The 23,204-nt window shown below is 45.4% G+C and overlaps 1 protein-coding gene across 2 annotated transcripts in view; it reads right to left on the bottom strand.

Annotated features, from left to right (window-relative positions):
* The window catches only part of LOC119958957, a 108,155-nt gene that overhangs the window by 65,698 nt on the left and 19,253 nt on the right, over positions 1–23,204 (bottom strand). The window contains exons 4-6 of one of the 2 annotated variants that reach the window (XM_038787484.1): positions 20,925–21,107; positions 3,901–4,092; positions 2,353–2,505 (exon numbers count right to left, since the gene is read on the bottom strand). In XM_038787484.1, the coding sequence (XP_038643412.1) occupies positions 2,353–2,505; positions 3,901–4,092; positions 20,925–21,107 (528 nt within the window). The remainder of the gene's footprint in view (positions 1–2,352; positions 2,506–3,900; positions 4,093–20,924; positions 21,108–23,204) is intronic. The other variant, XM_038787492.1, reaches the window with a different exon arrangement.

Below are 23,204 nucleotides of genomic sequence, written 5' to 3'. Positions count from 1 at the left end.
GGTGACCCGTTTACCTGCAGCTTCCTCAACAGCGCCATGTGCGTCCGGTCGAAGGCCCCCTCCCCCATCAGCTTCTCCAGCATCTTAGCTTTATATGAGCCAGCATTTGCTCCCTTGATGCCTTCAGGTAGCCCCACGATTCTTAGATTTTATCTCCGGGAGCGATTCTCCAGGTCCTCCACCTTCTCCTTTAAATGCTTGTGAGTCTCCCGCATAATTCCAATCTTAGCTACCAATGAGGTAAGCTGCTCCTCGTGCTGTCCCTCCTCCACTTTCCGAATAGCCTGGCTCTGGGACTCCAGCCTCTGTTCCACGTGGTCAAATGTTGCTTTGAATGGTTCCGCCGCCTTGACTAGGTCTTCCCGGGCATCCCTCTTCTGTCGGCTGAACTTCTCATTTAAGAAGTGCACCAGCTGCTCTGTTGACCACTGGGTAGGCAGGGCTGGCCCTTTACCCTCCGCCATCTTGACCTGTGGCGCATGAAGTTTCTCTTGCTCCAACTGCCCCCTTCTTCTCGACCCACTTCTGGTCCATGGATCCATCCACCAGCCCCACCCGTGGTGTTTAACTTTCTTCAGTCATCTCCACATCTTTTTTTCACCAAAACATCCACCCAACAAGCGGGGAAGAGGTCCAAGAAAGCGGCCTCGAGCGGGAGCTGCCAAATGTGCGACCACTCACTCCATGGCCACCACCGAAAGTGAGGCAGTGCAGAATAATAGAAAAGTTTTATTCTGTTTTGCAATGCCACATGTATGTCAGATTTAAATACAGATATAGGCGGCACGGCCACACAGTGGTTAGCACTGTTGCTTCACAGTGCCACAGTCCCTGGATCGATTCCTGGCTAGAAAGTATGCACGTTCTCCCCGTGTCTACATGAGTTTCCTCCAGGTGCTCTGGTTTCCTCCCATAAGTACCGAAAGGCGTGCTGATAGGTAATTTGGACATTCTGAATTCTCCTTCCGTGTACTGAAGAGGCGCCGGAATATGGCGCCTAGGGGCTTTTCGCAGTAACTTCATTGCAGTGTTAATGTAAGCCTACTTGTGACAATAAAGATTATTATTAATGTGCAGCCATACATCTCTGACTGAATTTGACACAAAAGATGCCCTCATTCATACCAGTTACAAGCTGAAAGAATGGAAAAAGACACAATGAAATCATCAGGCCATTCTTGGCTTGTAAGATACATAAAAGACTGGCCAATCATAGGGCCACACAAGATTATATCAACAGCATAGAGCATGACCAGAAGGACAATAATGGAAGCTGAAGTAGGCCATTTCGCCCCTCCAGCCTGCTCTGTCATACAGCAAGATTATGGCTGATCCGAAAGCTCAGCTGTGATATACTGCCCGATCCCCAACCTTGATTCCTTCCTAGTCCAAAAATCTATCAATATCAGCCCTGAATAAACACAATGTCAGCCTTCTGTGGTCTGCAAAGGTTCACAACTTCCTCCAGCCCCACAATTCTCCATTTCTGGCCTCTTGCGCCTCCCCAATTTCATCACTCCACCTGTGACTTCAGGGATCTGTGGCACTTTGTGCAAGTTCGGGTTTGGGAGCAGATATCTGGATGCTGTTGAGTTTTTGAAAGGTGAAAAATGGAAAGCTGACCAGGACAGCATTGGAACAGCTCAGTCTAGAGGACGAGGGTTTCAGAAGCCGACGAGGTGAATGGCAGAAAGGGGCAATGTCCTGGAAGTGAAAAGATAGTTTTGGTGATGGAACAGTTACAAGGTTGGAAGCACATCTCTGCGTCAAATAGGATGCCAAAATTGTGAATGGCCTGAGAGAGCTAAGCTAAGGACAAGTAGAGTCATGGAGTAATGGTGGGTACCAAAGACGATGGCTTTTATTTTCCCAGTATTTAGTTGAAGGACAAGCTGAGATGCTCTGAGGAAGAGAGGGAGACAAAGCCATAAGTGGCATCACTAATACCTGAAATCTGGTGCCTCCCACATATGTGCAAGAAAGAAGCTGTGTGGGAAACACTGGCTGCATGTTTCACTCATGAGAACGATAAGGCAGGATGAATAATAGGCGCTACCTGAGTCAATTACAACAAGTGTGTTCAGTACACGTCCTGTGCCGTGTGACCGTTTCTGTGCATGGTCAGATGTCCAGGCCCCTCAGTCTGCCCGCTCTAATTATTGTTGGTCACACTAATGTTGCTTGCTGACTCGAGGCAGGAGATCGCGAATAACTTGATCTTCACCAAAAGAGGGAAAACTCCAACATCACACCCAGGATGCAAATACATTCCATTGTGCTGTATATGTAAAACATCACTGCACACTAGTCCAGTTGTCATGACCCTCTAACCTTTAATACACATCAGCTGACCTGTTCCTGCTGGCCACTCTCCTCATGCTTGATTTTATCAGCTGCTGCTTGAGTTTCAGGATTTTCCTCAGTCTCACTCTCTACACTTGCAATCGCCGTTAATGAAGGTCTATACATTGATAAATCCAGACTGAAACGTTTTCGTAAACCTTTCTAGATTAAAAAATAGAAATATAGTTATTTTTAGCACTGCTGCATACAGTTTTCTCTAACTCCACACTACAAACCCCCATGTTGAACTAGATTGAATTGAGAGACAGAGTCATAGAATTTTTACAGCATGGAATGAGACTCTTCGGCCCATCACACCCATGCTGGCCATCAAGCACCTAAACCCATTTTCCAGGACTTTGCCCGTAGCCTTAGAAACCCTGGCACCTCTGTCCCATCTAGGGAATATTTATATATTAAAGGACATCAGACGTCAAGGTAAATATCGAGCCGTGCGATTTCCACAGCCATTAATGTTATCACCATTTACTGGGCACTGCTTATTAACTGTGTATGTAAACACATTTTATGAATCCATTCATTTAATATCTTTAGAATAGTGAGAGATTTCTCTACTGGATGGAATATCTTGCTTTTGGAGGTTGTTTGGATGAAAACTAAATTAATTCAACAAGATAAGGGGCGGGATACTCTAATCCTGCGGCAGAGTGTGTACTCCGTCGGAAACACCGTCTCGTATTACAACGGCGTGAACGGGCTGCACGATGACTAATTCAGGCCTGCAAAAGGGGCCAGCATGGCACTGGAGCAGTTTACTGGGCGCCGCGGGATACGCACATGTGCATTGGCACCGGCGAACAGGTGAACAATGGAAAGCTGACCAGGACAGTATTGGAACAGCTCCGTCTAGAGGACGAGGGTTTCAGGAGCCGACGAGGTGAATGGCAGATAGGGGCAATGTCCTGGAAGTGAAAAGATAGTTTTGGTGATGAAATAGTTACATGGTTGGAAACACATCTCTGGGTCAAATAGGATGCCAAATTTGTGAATGGCCTGGGAGAGCTTCAGGCTAAGGATAAGTAGAGTCATGGAGTAATGGTGGGTACCGAAGACGATGGCTTTTATTTTCCCAGTATTTAGTTGAAGGACAAGCTGAGATGCTCTGAGGAAGAGAGGGAGACAAAGCCATAAATGGCATCACTAATACCTGAAATCTGGTGCCTCCCACATGTGTGGGAAACGTTGGCTGCACGTTTCCCTCATGAGAACGATAAGGCAGGATGAATAATAGGCGCTACCTGAGTCAATTACAACAAGTGTGTTCAGTACACGTCCTGTGCCCTGTGTGACCGTTTCTGTGCATGGTCAGATATCCAGGCCCCTCAGTCTGCCTGCTCTAATTATTGTTGGTCACACTAATGGTGCTTGCTGACTCGAGGCAGTAGATCCTGAATAACTTGATCTTCACCAAAAAAGGAAAACCTCCAAAATCACACCCAAGGTGCAAATACATTCCATTGTGCTGTATATGTAAAATATCATAACACACTAGTCCACTTGTCATGACCCTCTAACCTTTAATACACATCAGCTGACCTGTTCCTGTTGGCCACTCTCCTCATGCTCGACTTCATCAGCTGCAGCTTCAATACCAGGATATTCCTCAGTAATATCACGAACTGTCAAAGTGACATTTTCTGCCACTTCAGCAGGATCCTTATCACTCTCTACACTTGCAATCGATGTTAACGAAGGTTTATAACTTGATAATTGTTTTCCTGAATGTTTCTAGATTTAAAAATAGAAATTGGTTATTTTTTAGCACTATATATATTTTTCTCTAACACTACAATACAAGCTCCCGTGTTGAACTAGACTGAAATGACAGATCGAGGGCTGGATTCTCCGATTTTGAAGCTAAGTACCAATGCCGATGTGGGAACTGTGGCGTTTTACGACGCCAAAATCGGCACTGAATTCTCACCGATCCTGCGACTGGTGAGGGGACAGCAGTCGCACTGGTTAAAACTCCCAGCTGACCTGACCTGCCAAATACTGCTCCCTTGCCAACCTCCTACCTACTCCCCAGCCCTTGTGGAAGGGCCGCCCGGCCAGCAGCACAGCTCCCAGCGACTGTGGTGGCGTTGGACACAGTCCACAGCTGACATGTTGGGTTACCGAGCGCTGAGACCACACATCAACCGCGCAATCGGGACCTCGGCCCATCTGGGGCGCAACTTCGGGGGAGGCTCTTCAGGTGATGCGCCAACGCCATTCCATGCAGTGTGCGACATGACGACACCATTTTGGAAGGGCGCCGACCCCGATTTGAATGTCAGAACCGTATCTCCACTCAAATGCCAATTACGATATCGGCGTAGGGCAACGGTGAATCCAGCAAAAAGTCAGAAAATTATTACAGTACGGAAAGAGACTCTTTGGCCCATCGCACCCATGCTGGCCATCAAGCACCTGAACCCATTTTCCAGGACTTGGCCCATAGCCTTAGAAACCCTGGCACCTCTGTCCCATCTGGGGAATATTTATATATTAAAGGACATCAGTAGCCAAGGTAAATATCGAGCCGTGTGATTTTCACAGCTATCAATGTTATCACCATTTACTGGGCAATGCTTATTAACTGTGTTCGTAAGCACATTTTATGAATCCAGTCATTTAATATTTTGAGAATAGTGAGAGGAGGTTTCTATACTGGATGGAATATCTTGCCCATTCCTGCCAGAGAATTCATTATTTGAGGTCTTGTCTCATGAGTGATGAAGATAATTAATTGATTTGGGATCTTTCTCCCAAGGTCAGTTATTACTGGAAGTCATGGAAGTAACTAGCATGTCAATTTTCATATCAGGGTATGGGGGTTGAGGAGTATAATATGATCAGCTTTGAGATCATCCAGCTACTAATGCCAGTGAGGACCAAGTCAGGAAAATGTCATTTCGAACATCCGGTGGCAACATGTAGGGAGTAGCCACACATGAGGTGCCTCCCGCCAGGGTACTTTATTTCTCGCCCAATTTTTGTGGGTTGTCTGGGTGACAACTTCATTAATTCGATAAAATAAGGTAGCCAACAAGAGAAATGTCCAGAAAATCCAGGACAAGGAAGCCAACAAATAAAGATTTGGCAACTGATTCGTAAACTCCTCGAGGCTCTTCTGCTGAGAAAATGGCGGAGGCCGCTATCGCTACTCTGGCCTCTCCATTGACGACCGAGATGCTTACAGGCAGCTTGACAATGGAATTTCAGAAAGAACGGTCGGCTGTCTCCGAGGACCTCCACATGCTCCCATTTACTCGGCATTCGCGTTACAGGGTATGGAGGCAGCTCTCTCAAAGCAGAGCGATCAGATTGTCTCCTTGGGAACTGAGATGGTAATGTGGATGATCTGGAGAATCGCTCCAGGAGACAGAATCTTAGAATTGTGGGATTGCCAGATGGAATGAAAGGCCAAAATCTGACCGACTGCATCTCCCATGACGGTAGATTCATTCTCGGATTTACCTTTTTGTCGTGGGTAGATCTTCCCTTCCTGGGGTGAAGAAGGTGGGATGCTGGGCAATTGTCATCTCAGATCATGCCCACATTTTGTGGATCTGGTGTTAGAGCAGCCTCCCTTTCAATGCCCTCTGCCAGCTACGTCTTGTCCGCCACAAGAAAATCAGTCCGAGAGTACACCTTGTGCACATGGGAGAAGTACAAGAACTCCATCACCCTCGGCCTTCAAAACCTCCACAGACCCCCCCCCCCCCCCCCCCCCCCCCCACACCATGCACTCAATGAACCCCTTCAGCCCCTCCGCCATCAATGAAGCCCTCCCTGGTCTCATAAACTTCACATCATCCCAGTTTGGGGCATAAACATTTACCAAAACTACCGGAATCAGTATGGCAGCACGGTAGCACAAGTGGCTAGCACTGTGGCTTCAGAGTGCCAGAGTCCCAAGTTCGAATCCCTGCTGGGTCACTGTCTGTGCAGAGTCTGCACGTTCTCCCCGTGTGTGCGTGGGTTTCCTCCGGGTGCTCCGGTTTCCTCCCACAGTCCAAAGATGTGCGGGTTAGGTGTATTGGCCATGCAAAATTGCCCTAATGTCCAAAAAAAAAGGTTCGGAGGGGTTATTGGGTTACGGGGATAGGGTGGAAGTGAGGGCATAAGTGGGTCGGTGCAGACTCGATGGGTGGAATGGCCTCCTTCTGCACTGTATATTCTAAAAAAAAAAATCACCTCCAGCTTCCCATTCACCATCACAAACTTCCGTCCCGAATCAGCCACAATGTTCCCCATCTCAAACCTGTTTATTTACCAACACTACCACCCCCCCCGCATCTTCATGACTGATCCCGAATGAATGAAATGTCCTACCCACCCTTATCTTAGCATAGTCTGAGCCCTGAATTTCTTTTTCTTTTAATATATTTTATTACAAACCTGTATCAAAACAGGTTACAGCGAATAAAAACCACGAGAAACATACTTCCCAACAATCAACTATAAAGTTTTTACAGATTTTTCCCCTTTTCCACCTCCTCCTCCACTATCCTGGCTAAGACCGCGAACACTCCCGCCCAGAATCTTCCCAATTTTTCACAACGCCAAAACATGCGAGCATGATTCGCTGGCCCTCGCCCACACCTCTCACACTCATCTGCTACCCCCTGAAAGAACCTCTCATTCTCGCTCGAGTCATATGCACCCTGTGCACCACCTTAAACTGTATCAGGCTCATCCTTGCACAAGAGGAGGTCCCGTTTATCCTTCGCAGTGCCTCACTCCATACTCCCCAATTGATCTCCATTCCAAAGTCCACTTCCCATTTCTCCTTCATCTTCACCATCCGCTCGCCTCCATGCTCCCCCAGCCACTTCTATCTATCTCAATTCTTCCCTCCCCTTGCACATCCGGAAGCAGCAGTCGCTCCAGCAGGATGTATCCCAGCAACCTAGGGCATCCCCTCCAGATCTTTTGTGTAAAGTCTCTAACCTGCAGAGCCTGAACTCACTCCCCCTTGGCAGCTCTACCCTCTACCTTAAATCCTCAGACTGGCGAACCCTTCCTCCAAATACAAATCCCTCACCTTGATCAGCCCCACTTCCCTCCACCTCCTGTACACACAATCCATCCCCTCTGGCTCAAATCCATGTTTCTCGCTCAGCGGCATTTTCACCGACATTCCTTCCAACCTAAAATACCCCCAGCAGCTGATTCCATATCTTCACCGTGGACTGCACCACCGAGCTCCCTGAATACCTACTCGGAGCCATAGGCAACGCTGCCGTCACCATAGCCCTCAAACTCGATCTCTTACAAGGTTCCTCCTCCATCCTAACCCACTCTACCCCTTCTCCTTCCCACCACAGCTGCACCTTGTCCACATTCGCTGCCCAATAACAATGAAGCAAGTTCGGCAACCCTCTATCGCAGGGTCTTCCCCACCCTCGGCACCTTCCCTGCGTATACAAAGTCAGGAAAGATTGTGGCCACTGTAGTGGCCTGTATAGATCTGAAGGTGGATAAGTTACCTGGACCGGATGGACTACACCCCAGGGTCCTAAAAGAGATAGTTGAGGAAATTGTGGAAGCATTAGTGATGATCGTTCAGGAATCACTGGAGGCAGGAAGGGTCCCAGAGGATTGGAAGGTGGCTAATGTAACATCACTGTTTAAGAAGGGAGGGAGGCAGAAGACGGGAAATTATAGGCCGGTTAGCCTGACTTCGGTCATTGGAAAGATTTTAGAATCTGTTATTAAAGATGAGACCGCGAAGCGCTTGGAAGTGCATGGTAAAATAGGACTGAGTTAGCACGGCTTTGTCAAAGGGAGATCGTGTCTGACAAATCTGTTAGAGTTCTTTGAGGAAGTAACAAGCAAGTTAGATAAAGGAGAACTAGTGGACATGATTTATTTCGATTTCCAGAAGGCCTTTGACAAGGTGCCGCATAGGAGACTGTTGGTGTTCAGGGTAAGATCCACGCATGGGTAGAGGATTGGCTGACTGGCAGAAGGCAGAGAGTGGGGATAAAGGGGTATTTTTCAGGATGGCAGCCGGTGACTAGTGCTGTGCCTCAGGGGTCTGTGCTGGGACCACAACATTTTACAATATGCATTAGTGATCTAGAAGAAGGTACTGAAGGCACTGTTGCTAAGTTTACAGATGATGCAAAGATCTGTAGAGGGACAGGTATTATTGAGGAAGCAAGGGGGCTGCAGAAGGACTTGGACAAACTAGGAGAGTGGACAATGAAGTGGCAAATGAAATACAATGTGGAAAAGTGTGAGGTGTGCACTTTGGAAGTAGGAATTTAGGCATAGACTATTTTCTAAATGGGGAAGTGCTTCGGAAAGCAGAAGCACAAAGGGACTTGGGAGTCCTTGTTCACGATTCTCTTAAGGTTAATGTGCAGGTTCAGTCGGCAGTTAAGAAGGTAAATGCAATGTTAGCATTCATGTCAAGAGGGCTACAATACAAGACCAGGGATGTACTTCTGAGGCTGTATAAGGCTCTGGTCAGACCCCATTTGGAGTATTGTGTGCAGTTTTTGGCCCCATATCTAAGAAAGGATGTGCTGGCCTTGGAAAGGGTCCAGAGGAGGTTCACAAGAATGATCTCTGGAATGAAGAACTTGCGTATGAGGAATGTTTGAGGAATCTGGGTCTGTACTCGATGGAGTTTAGAAGAATGAGAGGGGATCTTATTGAAACTTACAAGATACTGCGAGGCCTAGAATGGACGTGGAGAGGATGTTTCGACTTGTAGGAAAAACTAGAACCAGAGGACATCATCTCAGGCTAAAGGGACGATCCTTTGAAACAGAGATGAGGAGGAATTTCTTTAGCCAGAGGGTGATGAATCTGTGGAAGTCTTTGCCACAGAAGGCTGTGGAGGCCAATTCACTGAGTGTCTTTAAGACAGAGATAGATAGGTTCTTGATTAATAAGGGGATCAGGGGTTATGGGGAGAATGCAGGAGAATGGGGATGAGAAAATATCAGCCATGATTGAATGGCGGAGCAGACTCGATGGGCCAAGTGGCCTAATTCTGCTCCTATGTCTTCTGGTCTTATGATATATCTGCAGGTATGTAAGAAGTTAACATCTGCATGTGAGTTCTAGACAACCACTCGTTGACAGCACCAGATATATGTACAGAAGCTACACTCAGAGGGGGTTCCTGCCTCTTTGTGTCAGGAGTGACTGGTGAACAGAGTGTTAGAGATATAGCTTAATGAGCAGGCGTAGTTAAACATTATATATATTTAATCTTATTTATGTAATCTTCAGTTATAGTTGTAGAAGAGTGAACAAACTCATTGATATTTATAATCGTTACTCAATAAACAGCATTTGCTTAATTTGAAGACTTTGAGTGTTACTGAATATCAACCATCCAACCGTTCTGGAAGTAAGCAAATGAGTAACAAGATATTACTATATATAATATAATATGGTACCACATCTTGGCTTCAAAAAAACTAACTAGATAGTTTAGAAAAGTTAAGAAAAGAAATTAGTCGCAGCTATTCAACTGGGGAAGCTTGACAGAAATCGGATCCTTCATAGAAAATCACCTCGATGGACCACGCACAAGCTCCACGTCAACTCAAGACAATCAGTAATCTCAATTCTAATTGGAAATTGTTCAAGCAACAATTTCAAATTTATCCAGAAGCTACTGATTTAACCACTGCTACTGATGCTAGGAAGATTCCATTGCTTTCATCAATGCAGAACAGCATGTAATTTAAATATATAATTCATTTCTATACTCTGAAGGTCAGGACAAAAGCAAATTCAATGTAAATTTGATGACCACTGCAAAATTCAAACAAATTAAATTTTTGAAAGATTCAGATTCAACAAAAGATTGCAGAAAACTTGGGAATCATTTACAAGCTTTATCACCGATTTAAAATTACTAGCACAATCTTGTAACTATGCAGCATTGCATGACACGCTAATCCCTGATCAAACTGTGTATGGCATAAATGATGAGAATTTTAGCGAGAGATTATTAAAACAGCAAGATCTTACATCGCAAAATAGCCATAGAAAAATGCTTAGCACATGAACAAAGTAAAAACCAGTACAATGAATACTATCACCGTGAAAAAGGTACGAAAATCCACCACAATATTGAGTGTGTAAAAATCGTGTTGCAATCGATGAAGAAGCATGTTTCGGAAGCAGCCATTTTGCAGGCGCGCACTTGAACCCTGCACATGCGCACTTCATCAGAAAATGCAAGACGGAAGAAAACCGGTCTGCGCATGCACGGAAGTTTCTCATGCGTCGAAAGGTGATGTCGTGATGTGTTACCAATGTGGAACCGCCCATTTAAAAAGGAAATGTCCAGCTCAAGGCAAACAATGTTTAAAGTGTGGACAATTGAATTATTACGCATCACAATGTATATCTTAATTGCAATTTTAAACTAAACAAAAACACAGGAACATCAACGTTCGGAATGTGGATTCAGCGGAGAAAAAAAATGAAGAGCTTTTTTGTCAGAAGAAGACAGTTTCTCACTCGAAAATACATTTCTTGTGGGAATCATAGAAATATGTGAGGAACCTAAAGCAAACACAAGCAATCCTCATCAATTCAACACAATCAACACTAGCAATGAATGGAATTCTGTAGTTCAAGTTAACAATTATCACATAATGTTTAAACTTGGCACAGGAGCTTCAGCAAATCTACTGTCAAGATTGGATCTCAGTAAGATTCCAAGAGTACCTGAGATGCTTCAAGTTGCATGTAGACTGAAGGAATACAATAGTAATCAGATTGCTGCAATAGGATCATGCCATCTGAAAGTCACCAACAAACAAATTAAGAAGACACTACGATTCAAGATCGTTACTAATGAAAAATCCTCATTGTTAGGCACACAAGCATGCAAAGACTTGCACCTTGCACAAAGAATATACAAAACAATTCAAGATACACCAAGTATGGATGAAGAAATCCAGCAAATCTTACAACAGTACCCTGATGTATTCAGAGGCATGGGCACATTACCATTCCAGTATAAAATTTTACTCAGGAAGGATGCCAATCCAGTTAATCATCCACCAAGGAGAATTCCTGCTCCTTTGCGAGAAAGGTTAAAACTAGAACTTGACCGACTTCAATCACAAGGTATTATATCTCGAGTCACACAACCGACTGACTGGGTCAGCTCATTGGTTTGCGTAAATAATCGCCTGGAGATCTTTGCATCTGCATTAATCCTAAAGATCTCAATAAGAATATACAAAGTGAACACTATCCCATACAAAAGCACGAAGAAATCACAAGTGAGGTGGCGAATGCTCGCATCTTCACAAAGCTCGACGCTTCACAGGGATTTTGGCAAATGCAACTTGACGACTTAAGCAGATTATTATGTACTTTCAACAATCCCTATGGACACTTTTGCTTCAACTGTATGCCGTTTGGAATGATATCAGGATCTGAGATATTCCACAGGATCGAGGAACAAATGACAGAAGGAATTGAAGGTGTGAAGGTGCACATTGACGACATCATCATTTGGTTCACAACCAAGGAAGAACACATCAAACGCTTAAGAAAAGTATTTGCACGCATCAACGAGTTTGAACTCAAACTGAATCAAGCAAAGTGCACATTTGTACAAGCCTCAATGAAATTCTTGGGAGATACCATTTCTTATCAATGTGTCAAACCTGATTATACAAAGATAGCAGGAATTCAAAACATGAAAACTCCAGAAGACAAGAAAGTCATTCTGAGGTTTTTGGGTTTTGTCAATTTTTGGGGCAAGTTTATATCAAACCTGTCATCAAGAACAACTGCATTGAGAAATTTAATCAGAAAATCAACTACTTTTGAATGGACGCAGAGTCATGGGAAGGAGTGGACAGATATAAAACAACAATTTATGACTGCACAACACTCGCTTTCTTCGATCTGAAAAGAGCAACTAAAATATCCACTCACCCAAGTCAGGATAGAATAGGCTCAGTTCTCTGACAGAAAGATGAACATCCTAATTGGATTCCTTAGCATATTCTTCAAGAGCTATGACTGCAGACACGCGCAAATAGAAAAGGAATGTCTCGGATTACTGACGGGAATAATGAATTTCCATGATCATATGTACGGACTTCCAATATTCACTGTGGAGACGGAACACAGGCCTTGGTCCACATCATTGAAAAAAATCTAAACGACATGACACCCAGACTCCAGCGCATAATGATTAAATTACGAAGGTACGATTTTGACTTAATTTAGACACCTGGGAAAGAGCTTAGAATTGCAGACACTTTATCATGTTCCATTGCAACAGAGAACACACCAATGGAATTCATAAGAGATATAGAAGCTCAGACTCAACTATGCATGGAGAATCTTCCTGCATCAGATGAAAAACTGCAGTTAATAAAGCAAGAAACAAGGAAGGACACAACTCTTCAGAGGGTGGTCCATCCACAACATGGGTGGCCAAAAGCAGTGTTCTCAATACCGCAACATACAAACTAATTTAACAATAGTTAATGGTCTATTGTTAAGACAAGATCAAATTGCCATACCACAAAGTCTTCGATCCAAAATTTGAGAGAAAATTCATGAGGGGCACCTCAGAAAAATGTAAAAGAAGAGCAAGACAGGCAGTCTACTGGCCGGGGATAAACAGGGACATCACTGACACGAAAACAACCTGCGAAACCTGTCAAAGACACCAACCTGCGCAATGCAAGGAGACCCTTCAACAGCACAAACTGATCACATCTCCTTGGACAAAAGTAGGGATCGACCTCTTCCATGCAATTGGTCGTGACTACGTTCTAATAATAGATTATTATTCAAACTACCCAGAAGTTATGAAACTTCCAGACCTAACATCTAATTCAGTAATCAAAGCGTGTAAAGAAACATTCTCAAGACATGGAATTCCGGAAAAAGTAATGTCAGACAATGGTCCATGTTCTCGAGTAAATATAACTTCAGGCATGTAACATCCAGTCCTCACTACTCTCAGTCCAAAGGCAAGGTAGAGAAGGGTGTTCACATAATAAAACAGTTGTTAAGTAAAGCAAATGACTCAATGTCAGACATTCATCTAGCTTTATTGTCATACAGAGCTACTCCTCCATCTTCAGGACTCTCGCCAGCTCAAATGTTATTCAATAAGGATCTCAGGGCTACCTTACCAGCAATCAGATTCAAGAATCTGGGTCATCTACCTGTTCTAAAGAAAATCAAAATAACAATATTCAAAACAAAGATTGTACTATGACAACATACAGTGCAATTAGATGCACTGACAAAGGACAACCTTGTGTTATGGGCCAGGGTTTAGAGAACCCCAGAGTGTATCATGGAGTTTACCTGACCCACAACTTCTAATAGATTGAGGTTATGGGGAGCACACAGGCCTATTTTGCAGGTGTGATGCAACAGAGAACTAAAGTACTTCTAAATTAAAACAAAGTTTATTTATGAAACCAGTTAACACTTTAGAAACTCACAGTAAACATCTTAACAACTATCAACACCAATCATTCCCACAGATACAATATTCTATAAGTAACCCTTCATCTTTCCTTACAACATCCAGAAGACAGGACATCTCTTTTACACAGAGATCAGGTTTAAATTCTCTACTGAGAGCTGTTATCACTTTGAAATCACCCAAATGATCTGGAGACAGTCTTTAGATTGCAGAGAGAACAGCTGCTTGCTTTTCCTGCAGCTATCCAGCTCTCAAAACAAAACTAAACACACCCTGTAGCAGACAGCCCAAAGCAAAAGTGAAAGATAGACAACCCAGCTCCACCCACACTCTGACATCACTGCAGCTATTCGATAAACATTAGTTAGGGTTCCTCTCGGAAGGAGCGATCATTATATGGTGGAATTTAAAATACAGATGGAGGGTGAGAAGGTAAAATCAAACACTAGTGTTTTGTGCTTAAACAAAGGAGATTACAATGGGATGAGAGAAGAACTATCTAAGGTAGACTGGGAGCAAAGACTTTATGGTGGAACAGTTGAGGAACAGTGGAGAACATTCCAAACGATTTTTCACAGTGCTCAGCAAAGGTTTATACCAACAAAAAGGAAGGACGGTAGAAAGAGGGAAAATCAACCATGGATATCTAAGGAAATAAGGGAGAGTATCAAATTGAAGGAAAAAGCATACAAAGTGGCAAAGATTAGTGGGAGACTAGAGGACTGGGAAACCTTTAGGGGGCAATAGAAAGATACTAAAAAAAGCTACAAAGAAGAGTAAGATAGATTATGAGAGTAAACTTGCTCAGAATATAAAAATAGATAGTAAAAGTTTTTACAAATATGTAAAACAAAAAAGAGTGGCTAAGGTAAATATTGGTCCTTTAGAGGATGAGAAAGGAGATTTCATAATGGGAGATGAGGTCATGGCTGAGGAACTGAATAGTTTTTTTGGGTCGGTCTTCACAGTGGAAGACACAAATAACATGCCAGAAATGAGGCTATGGCAGGTGAGGACCTTAAGATGATTGTTATCACTACGGCGGTAGTGATGGGCAAACTAATAAGGCTAAAGGTAGACAAGTCTCCTGGCCCTGATGGAATGCATCCCAGAGTGCTAAAAGAGATGGCTACGGAAATTGCAAATGCACTAGTGATAATTTATCAAAATTCACTAGACTCTGGGGTGGTCCCAGCGGATTGGAAATTAGCAAATGTGAAACCACTGTTTAAAAAAGGAGGTAGGCAGAAAGCGGGTAGCTATAGGCCAGTGAGCTTAACATCGGTAGTAGGGAAGATGCTGGAATCTATCATCAAGGAAGAAATAGTGAGGCATCTGGATGGAAATTGTCCCATTGGGCAGACATAGCATGGGTTCATAAAGGGCAGATTGTGCCTAACTAATTTAGTGGAATTTTTTGAGGACATTACCAGTGCGGTAAATAACGGGTAGCCAATGGATGTGGTATATCTGGATTTCCAGAAAGCCTTTGACAAGGTGCCACACAAAAAGTTGCTGGATAAGGTAATGATGCATGTCATTAAGGGTAATGTAGTAGCCTGGATAGAGGATTGGTTAATTAATAGGAAGCAAAGACTGGGGTTTAATGGGTGTTTCTCTGGTTGGCAATCAGTATCTAGTGGTGTCCCTCAGGGATCAGTGTTGGGCCCACAATTGTTCACAATTTACATAGATGATTTGGATTTGGGGACCAAGGGTAATGTGTCTACATTTGCAGATGACACTAAGATGAGTGGTAAAGGGATGGAGTTTAAGACTAGGGAGGTTATGCTGCAATTGTATAAGGTGTTAGTGAGGCCACACCTGGAGTATTGTGTTCAGTTTTGGTCTCCTTATTTGAGAATGGACTTACTGGCACTGGAGGGTGTGCAGAGGAGATTCACTAGGTTAATCCCAGAGCTGAAAGGGTTGGATTACAAGGAGAGGTTGAGTAGCCTGGGACTGTACTCGTTGGAATTTAGAAGGATGAGGGGGGATCTTATAGAAACATATAAAATTATGAACGGAATAGATAGGATAGATGCGGGCAGGTTGTTTCCACTGGCGGGTGAAAGCAGAACTAGGGGGCATAGCCTCAAAATAAGGGGAAGTAGATTTCGGACTGAGTTTAGGAGGAACTTCTTCACCAAAGGGCTGTGAATCTACGGAATTCCTTGCCCAGTGAAGCAGTAGAGGCTCCTTCATTAAATGCTTTTAAGATAAAGATATATAGTTTTTTGAAGAATAAAGGGATTAAGGGTTATGGTGTTCGGGCCGGAAAGTGGAGCTGAGTCCACAAAAGATCAGCCATGATCTCATTGAATGGTGGAGCAGGCTCGTGGGGCCAGATGGCCTACTCCTGCTCCTAGTTCTTATGTTCTTACGTAAATGTGTGAAAAGAAGGAATACTCCCTTCCCCCTGGGTTCTGAAAGCGCCATGGATTCGCCATACCCATCCTCACCATAAACCCCCCCAGCTCCCTTGCCACTCGTACCCTACCCATCGACCTAGGGCTCAATCTATCCACCATCGGCTCCAGGACACAGTTAAAATTTTCTCCCATGATCAGCTGGTGGATGGCCAAATCCAGATTCGCTGCCAGAAACCCCCTCATAAAACCCACATCATCCCAATTTGGGGCATACACATTCACCAACGCCACCGGTGCCCCTTCCAATACCCCATTCACAATCACATATCTCCCACCCGGATCCCTCACCTCCTTCGCACTCACAAATCCCATTTTTGTGCTCATAAAAATCGCCATTCCTCCCTGATTTTGAATCAAACCCCGAGTGAAAAACATGCCCGACGCACCCCTTCCTTAACCTAACCTGGTCCTTCACACGGAGGTGCGTGCCCTTCAGAACGACCACCTCCGCTTTCAAGCTCCTGAGGTGGGCGAACACCCGCGACCTTTTAATCGGCCCATTCAGTCCCCAGACATTCCACGTTACCAGCTTCCAATCCCCTTGACCGTCCGTCATCTTCCCCACTTGACTCCCGCCCCTTTAATTCCACCCAAATCTAGCCCATCCTACATTTCCCCTTTCTCTGCTCATGACCATGTCATCTCTCACCCCCTGCCACGCCGCAACAACCTTCTCCCCCCTCCCCCCTTTCTGATCCCCGATCTTCAAGTGTGTATCTTGTAAATATGCCATGTCCACCTTCAAGCTCCTGAAGTGCACGACCGTTTGATTGGCCCATTCAACCCTCTCACATTCCATGTGACCAACCTGGTCGGGGGTCGCCCTGCCCCCTCCCCTGCCAGTCAACCATATCCTTTCTTGGGCCAGCAGCCGCACGTGTCATGTGCCCCTTCAGGCCCACCCGCAGATGCCCACCATCACCACTCCTTTTCTTAGTGTGCCACAGCAACCACACCTTTTTGAAGAGAGCAGCCTTCAACCCATTGATCCCGGCTCTCCTCTTCGCCAGGTCTGCGCCCAGGTCCTGGTACACCCGGAGCTCATCATCTTCCCAGGGTACCTCCACGTCTGCCTTGCGCACCGCAATATCTTCTCCGTATCCAGAAATCTGTGAAGACATACCACCATCCCGCAGCGGCTTTTTGACCTGCGGTTTCAACATCAGTGTTAGGTGTCCCCGGTTCACCTCAAAGGGTCAGTTGAAGGCCCTCCCACCCATTAGCCTCTTCAGCATCTTGGCTATACAAGAGTCAGAGTCCGCTCAATCGATTCAGGCATCCCCACGATTCTTAGATTTTGTGTCCGGGAACGATTCTCCAGGTCCTCCACCTTCTCTTTTAACTGCTTCTGGGTCTCCCGCACCATTCCAATCTCGGCCGCCAACGAGATAAGCTGCTCCTCGGCACCCCCACCGCCTCCTCCACTTTCAAATGGCCTGACCCTGGGGCTCCAGCCTCTGTTCCGCACGATCAAATCCGGATTTTACTGGTTCCACTGGCATGACTACATCCTCCTGGGCTTCCCTCCACTGCCGGCTGTTTAAAAAGTCCACCAGCTGTTCTGTTGACCACTGGACAGGCAGGGCTGACCCTTTACCCAGATTTTCACAGTAACTTTATACTTGTGGTTATAAAAAGTTATTATTATTATTATCTTGACCGGAGGCGCATGAGGATGGAGTTTAACTTTCTTCAGTCATCTCCGCACCTTTTTTTCGCCAAAACATCAACCCAACAAGCGGGGAAAAGGTCCATAAAAGCACCCTCGAGCGGGAGCTGCCAAATGTGCAACCACTCACTCCATGTCCACCACAGGAAGTGAGGCAGGGCAGAATAATAGAAACTGTTTTATTCTCTTTAGCAATGCCACATGTATGTGAGTTTTAAATAAAGATATATTTGCAAGACATCTCTGTCTGAATTTGACACAAAAGATGCCCTCATTCATACCAGTTACAAGCTGAAAGAATGGAACAAGACACCATGAAATCACCAGACCATTCTTGGCTTATAAGATACATAAAAGGCTGGTCAATCCTAGGGCCACACAAGATTATATCAACCATGCAGAGCCTGACCAGAAGGACAATAATGGAAGCTGAAGTAGGCCATTCAGCCCCTCAAGCCTGCTCTGTCACACAGCAAAATTATGGCTGATCCAAAAGCTTAATTCCAATATCTTGCCCGGAAATTTGAGTTGGACGGTAAGGTAGTACAGTGGTTAGCACTGTTGCTTCACAGCGCCAGTGTCCCAGGTTCGAGACCCGGCTTGGGTCACTGTCAGTGCGGAGTCTGCATGTTCTCCCTGTGTCTGCGTGTGTTTCCTCCAGGTCCTCCGGTTTCCTCCCACAAGCCCTGAACGACATGCTGTTAGGTAATTTGGACATTCTGAATTCCCCCTCTGTGTACCCAAACGGGCGCTGGTGTGGCGACTAGGGGCTTTTCACAGTAATTACATTGCAATGTCAATGTAAGCCTACTTGTGACAATAAACATTATTATTATTATTGTTAAATCCCCATATCTTGATTCCTTTCAAGCCCAAAAAACTTATCACTATCAGCCTTGAATAAATGCAATGTTAGCCCTTTGCGGCAGCGATTTCCAAGGTCCACAACTTACTCCAGCCCCGTTATCCATTTCTGGCCTCTTGCGCCTCCCCAATTTCATCACTCCACCTGTGATACAGAAGAGATTTACCAGGATGTTGCCTGGTATGGAGGGCATTAGCTATGAGGAGCGGTTGAATAAACTCGGTTTGTTCTCACTGGAACGACGGAGGTTGAGGGGTGACCTGAAAGAGGTCTACAAAACTATGAGGGGTATAGACAGAGATAGTCAGAGGCAGGGTAGAGGGGTCAATTACTGGGGGGAATAGCTTTAAGGTACGAGGGACAAGGTTTAGAGGAGATGTACGAGGCAGGTTTTTTACACAGAGGGTAGTAGGTGCCTGGAACTCGCTGCCGAAGGAGGTGGTGGAAGCAGGGACAATAGTGACATTTAAGGGGCATCTTGATAAATACATGAATAGGATGGGAATAGAGGGATACGGACCCAGGAAGTGTAGAAGATTTTAGTTTAGACAGGCAGCATGGTCAGCACGGGCTTGGAGGGCTAAAGGGCCTGTTCCTGTGCTGTACTTTTCTTTGTTCTTTGTTTGTTTGTGACTTCAGGGATCTGTGACACTTTGTGCAAGTTCGGATTTGGGAGCAGATGTCTGGATGCTGTTGAGTCTTTGAAAGGTGAGCAATGGAAAGCTGACCAGGACAGTATTGGAACAGCTCAGTCTAGAGGACGAGGGTTTCAGGAGCAGACGAGCTGAATGGCAGAAAGGGGCAATGTCCTGGAAGTGAAAAGATAGTTTTGGAGGTGGAACAGTTACAAGGCTGGAAACACATCTCTGCGTCAAATAGGATGCCAAAATTGTGAATGGCCTGGGAGAGCTTCAGGCTAAGGACAAGTAGAGTAAGGGAGTAATGGTGGGTACCGAAGACATAGAACATAGAACAGTACAGCACAGAACAGGCCCTTCGGCCCTCGATGTTGTGCCGAGCCATGATCACCCTACTCAAACCCACGTATCCACCCTATACCCGTAACCCAACAACCCCCCTTAACCTTACTTTTTAGGACACTACGGGCAATTTAGCATGGCCAATCCACCTAACCCGCACATCTTTGGACTGCGGGAGGAAACCGGAGCACCCGGAGGAAACCCACGCACACACGGGGAGGACGTGCAGACTCCGCACAGACAGTGACCCAGCCGGGAATCGAACCTGGGACCCTGGAGCTGTGAAGCATTTATGCTAACCACCATGCTACCGTGCCGATGGCTTTTATTTTCCCAGTATTTAGTTGAAGGACAAGCTGAGATGCTCTGAGGAAGAGAGGGAGACAAAGCCATAAATGGCATCACTAATACCTGAAATCTGGTGCCTCCCACATGTGTGCAAGAAAGAAGCAGTGTGGGAAAAGCTGGCTGCACGTTTCCCTCATGAGAACGATAAGGCAGGATGAATAATAGGCGCTACCTGAGTCAATTACAACAAGTGTGTTCAGTACACGTCCTGTTCCCTGTGTGACCGTTTCTGTGCATGGTCAGATATCCAGGCCCCTCAGTCTGCCTGCTCTAATTATTGTTGGTCACACTAATGTTGCTTGCTGACTCGAGGCAGTAGATCCTGAATAACTTGATCTTCACCAAAAGAGGAAAAACTCCAAAATCACACCCAGGATGAAAATACATTCTATTGTGCTGTATATGTAAAATATCATAACACACTAGTCCATTTGTCATGTCCCACTAACCTTTAATAATGATGTGGGTTGCCGGCGTTGGACTGGGGCGAGCACAGTAAGAAGTCTTACAACACCTGGTTAAAGTACAACATGTTTGTTTCAAACACTAGCTTTCGGAGCACTGCTCATTCACCTGAGGAAGGAGCAGTGCTCCGAAACCTAGTGTTTGAAACAAACATGTTGGACTTTAACCTGGTGTTGTAAGACTTCTTACTGTAACTTTTAATACACATCAGCTGACCTGTTCCTGCTGGCCACTCTCCTCATCCTTGACTTCATTTTGTTTTGAAAAATATTCCATTGAGGCATTTATGTATATTTACACATCAAACACAAGCATAAAACAAAACTAGCCAACAGGGCTGCAAATAATCAAATCAAGTAAATACCTGATGCTTGACTTTATCAACTTCTAGTCGAGTTTCCGGATTTACATCAGTAATATCATGAGCTGTCCAAGTGAAGTTTTCTGTCACCTCAGCGTGCTCCATTTCAGTCTCTACACTTGTAATCGACGTTAATGAAGGTCTATACTTTGATAAATCCAAACTGAAACGTTTTCGTGAAGTTTTCTAGATTTAAAAGTAGAAAGATGGTTATTTTTAGCACTGCTGCATACAGTTTTCTCTAACTCCACAATACAAACCCCCATTTTGAACTAAATTGAACTGAGAGATAGATTCATAGAATTTTACAGTGGGAAAGCACATTTTATGAATCCAGTCATTAAATATCTTGAGATGAGTGAGGAGGTTTCTATACTGGATGGAATATCTTGCCCATTCCTGTCAGAGAATTCATTATTTGAGGTTTTGTCTCTCGAGTGATCAAGATAATTAATTGATTTGGGTTCTTTCTCCCCAAGGGCAGTTATTACTAGCTGCGTCATGCAATTAACTAGCATGTCAATTTTCATATCAGGTTATGGGGGTTGAGGAGTATAATATGATCAGCTTTGAAATCATCCAGCTACTAATGCCAGTGAGGACCAAGTCAGGAAAATGTCATTTCGAACTTCCGGTGGCAACATGTAGGCAGTAGCAACACATGAGGTGCCTCCGACTGAAATAATTTGCATAAGCAATTCTGTATGTTAATATGTGAGTCCTCCAAACAGCAGGTGGCAGTAGAACTACACCACTTGATGCTGTAACTTTGGGAGTCTGAGTGAGAAGTTGTCGTGGATAGTTGTGTTTCGTGATTGCTCTCGTATTCTAGTTGCTAACACTTTACAATTCGTTTGTAGTATTGGTATTGTTTTCTACCCATGTCTTTGTAATTTGATAAATCTTAACTTGTCATGAATGAGACATTCCAGGGTGCACTGACTCAATCATTGCAACACACTAGAACGTAACACCCGTCTGGGTACTTTATTTTTGGCCCATTTTGTCCTGTTTGGGTGAAAACTTTGTTAATTCGATAAAATAAGATTCCCACCAAGAGAAATGTCCAGAAAATCCAGGACAAGGAAGCCAGCAAATAAAGATTTGACAACTGATTTGTAAGCTCCTCGAGATTTTTCTGCTGACAAAAAGGCGGAGACTGTGACTGTGACTCTGGCCTCTCCATTGACAACTGAGATGCTTACAGGCATCTTGGCAATGGGATTTCAGAAACAGCGGCGGGCTGTCTCCGAGGACCTCCACAAGCTCCCATTTACTTACCATTGGTGCTACATAGTGTGGAGGCAGCTCTCTCGAAGCAGAGTGATCAGATTGTCTCCTTAGGAACTGGCATCATTGGTCGGTGATAATAAAGTACGGAGGGCCAAAGGTGGATGATCTGGAGAACTGCTCCAAGAGACAGAATCTTAGAATTGTGGGATTGCCAGATGGAATGAAAGGCCAAAATCTGACCGACGGCATCACCCATGAAGGCAGGTTTGTTCTTGGATTTACTTTTTTGTCATGGGTAGGTTGTCCCCTTCCTGGGGTGAAGAGAGCGGGGTGCTGGGCAATTGTTATCTCAGATCATGCTCACATTTTGTGTATTTGGGGCGGGATTCTCTGAACCCTCGCTGGGTTGGATAATTGGCGGGAGGGGTGTGCGAATCACACAACGCTGTTCCGATGCCAGTTCGCCGATTCTTTGGTCGGCAATGGCACCGGCGCGTTTGGCGCGGCACCGGTCGGGGACCGCTCAACGCGGCCCCCCCTGCGATTCTCCCTGCGCGATGGGCTGAGTGCCCACCGGGTTCGGCCGAGTCCCACCAGCATCGTTCTCGTGTGGTCCTACATGGCAGGACATTGGCGTTCATGCTGCAGGGGGCGGCCTGGTTGGGGGGGGGGATCTGACTCTGGGGGCAGGGGGCCTCCACGGTGGCCTGGCCTGCAATCAGGGCCAACCGATCGCTGGGCGTGCTTATCCCCATGAGGGCCTATGTTCCTCCACGCGGGCCCCTGTAGGTCTCTGCCATGTCGCGTCGGGGTTGGCAACCAACGCGCATTCGCAAACCCGTGCCGGCTGTGGCGCGCATGTGCGAACTCGCACTGGCTGTGGTGCGCATGCGCGATCTCTCGCCGTCTGTGCTGATGCCCGTATCAGCAGCTGGAGCTGCGTGAGGCTGTCCAGTGCTGTGCTGGCCCCCTTTGCGGCGCAGGATCGCTGATCCTAGGGGCCAGATGACGACGTCGTAAAACATTCCGGCGTTTACGACGGCGTCAACA

Source organism: Scyliorhinus canicula, chromosome 2, assembly GCF_902713615.1.
Source record: "Scyliorhinus canicula chromosome 2, sScyCan1.1, whole genome shotgun sequence".
Lineage (NCBI taxonomy): Eukaryota > Metazoa > Chordata > Chondrichthyes > Carcharhiniformes > Scyliorhinidae > Scyliorhinus > Scyliorhinus canicula.
This window is presented reverse-complemented; position numbering and strand designations above follow the sequence as displayed.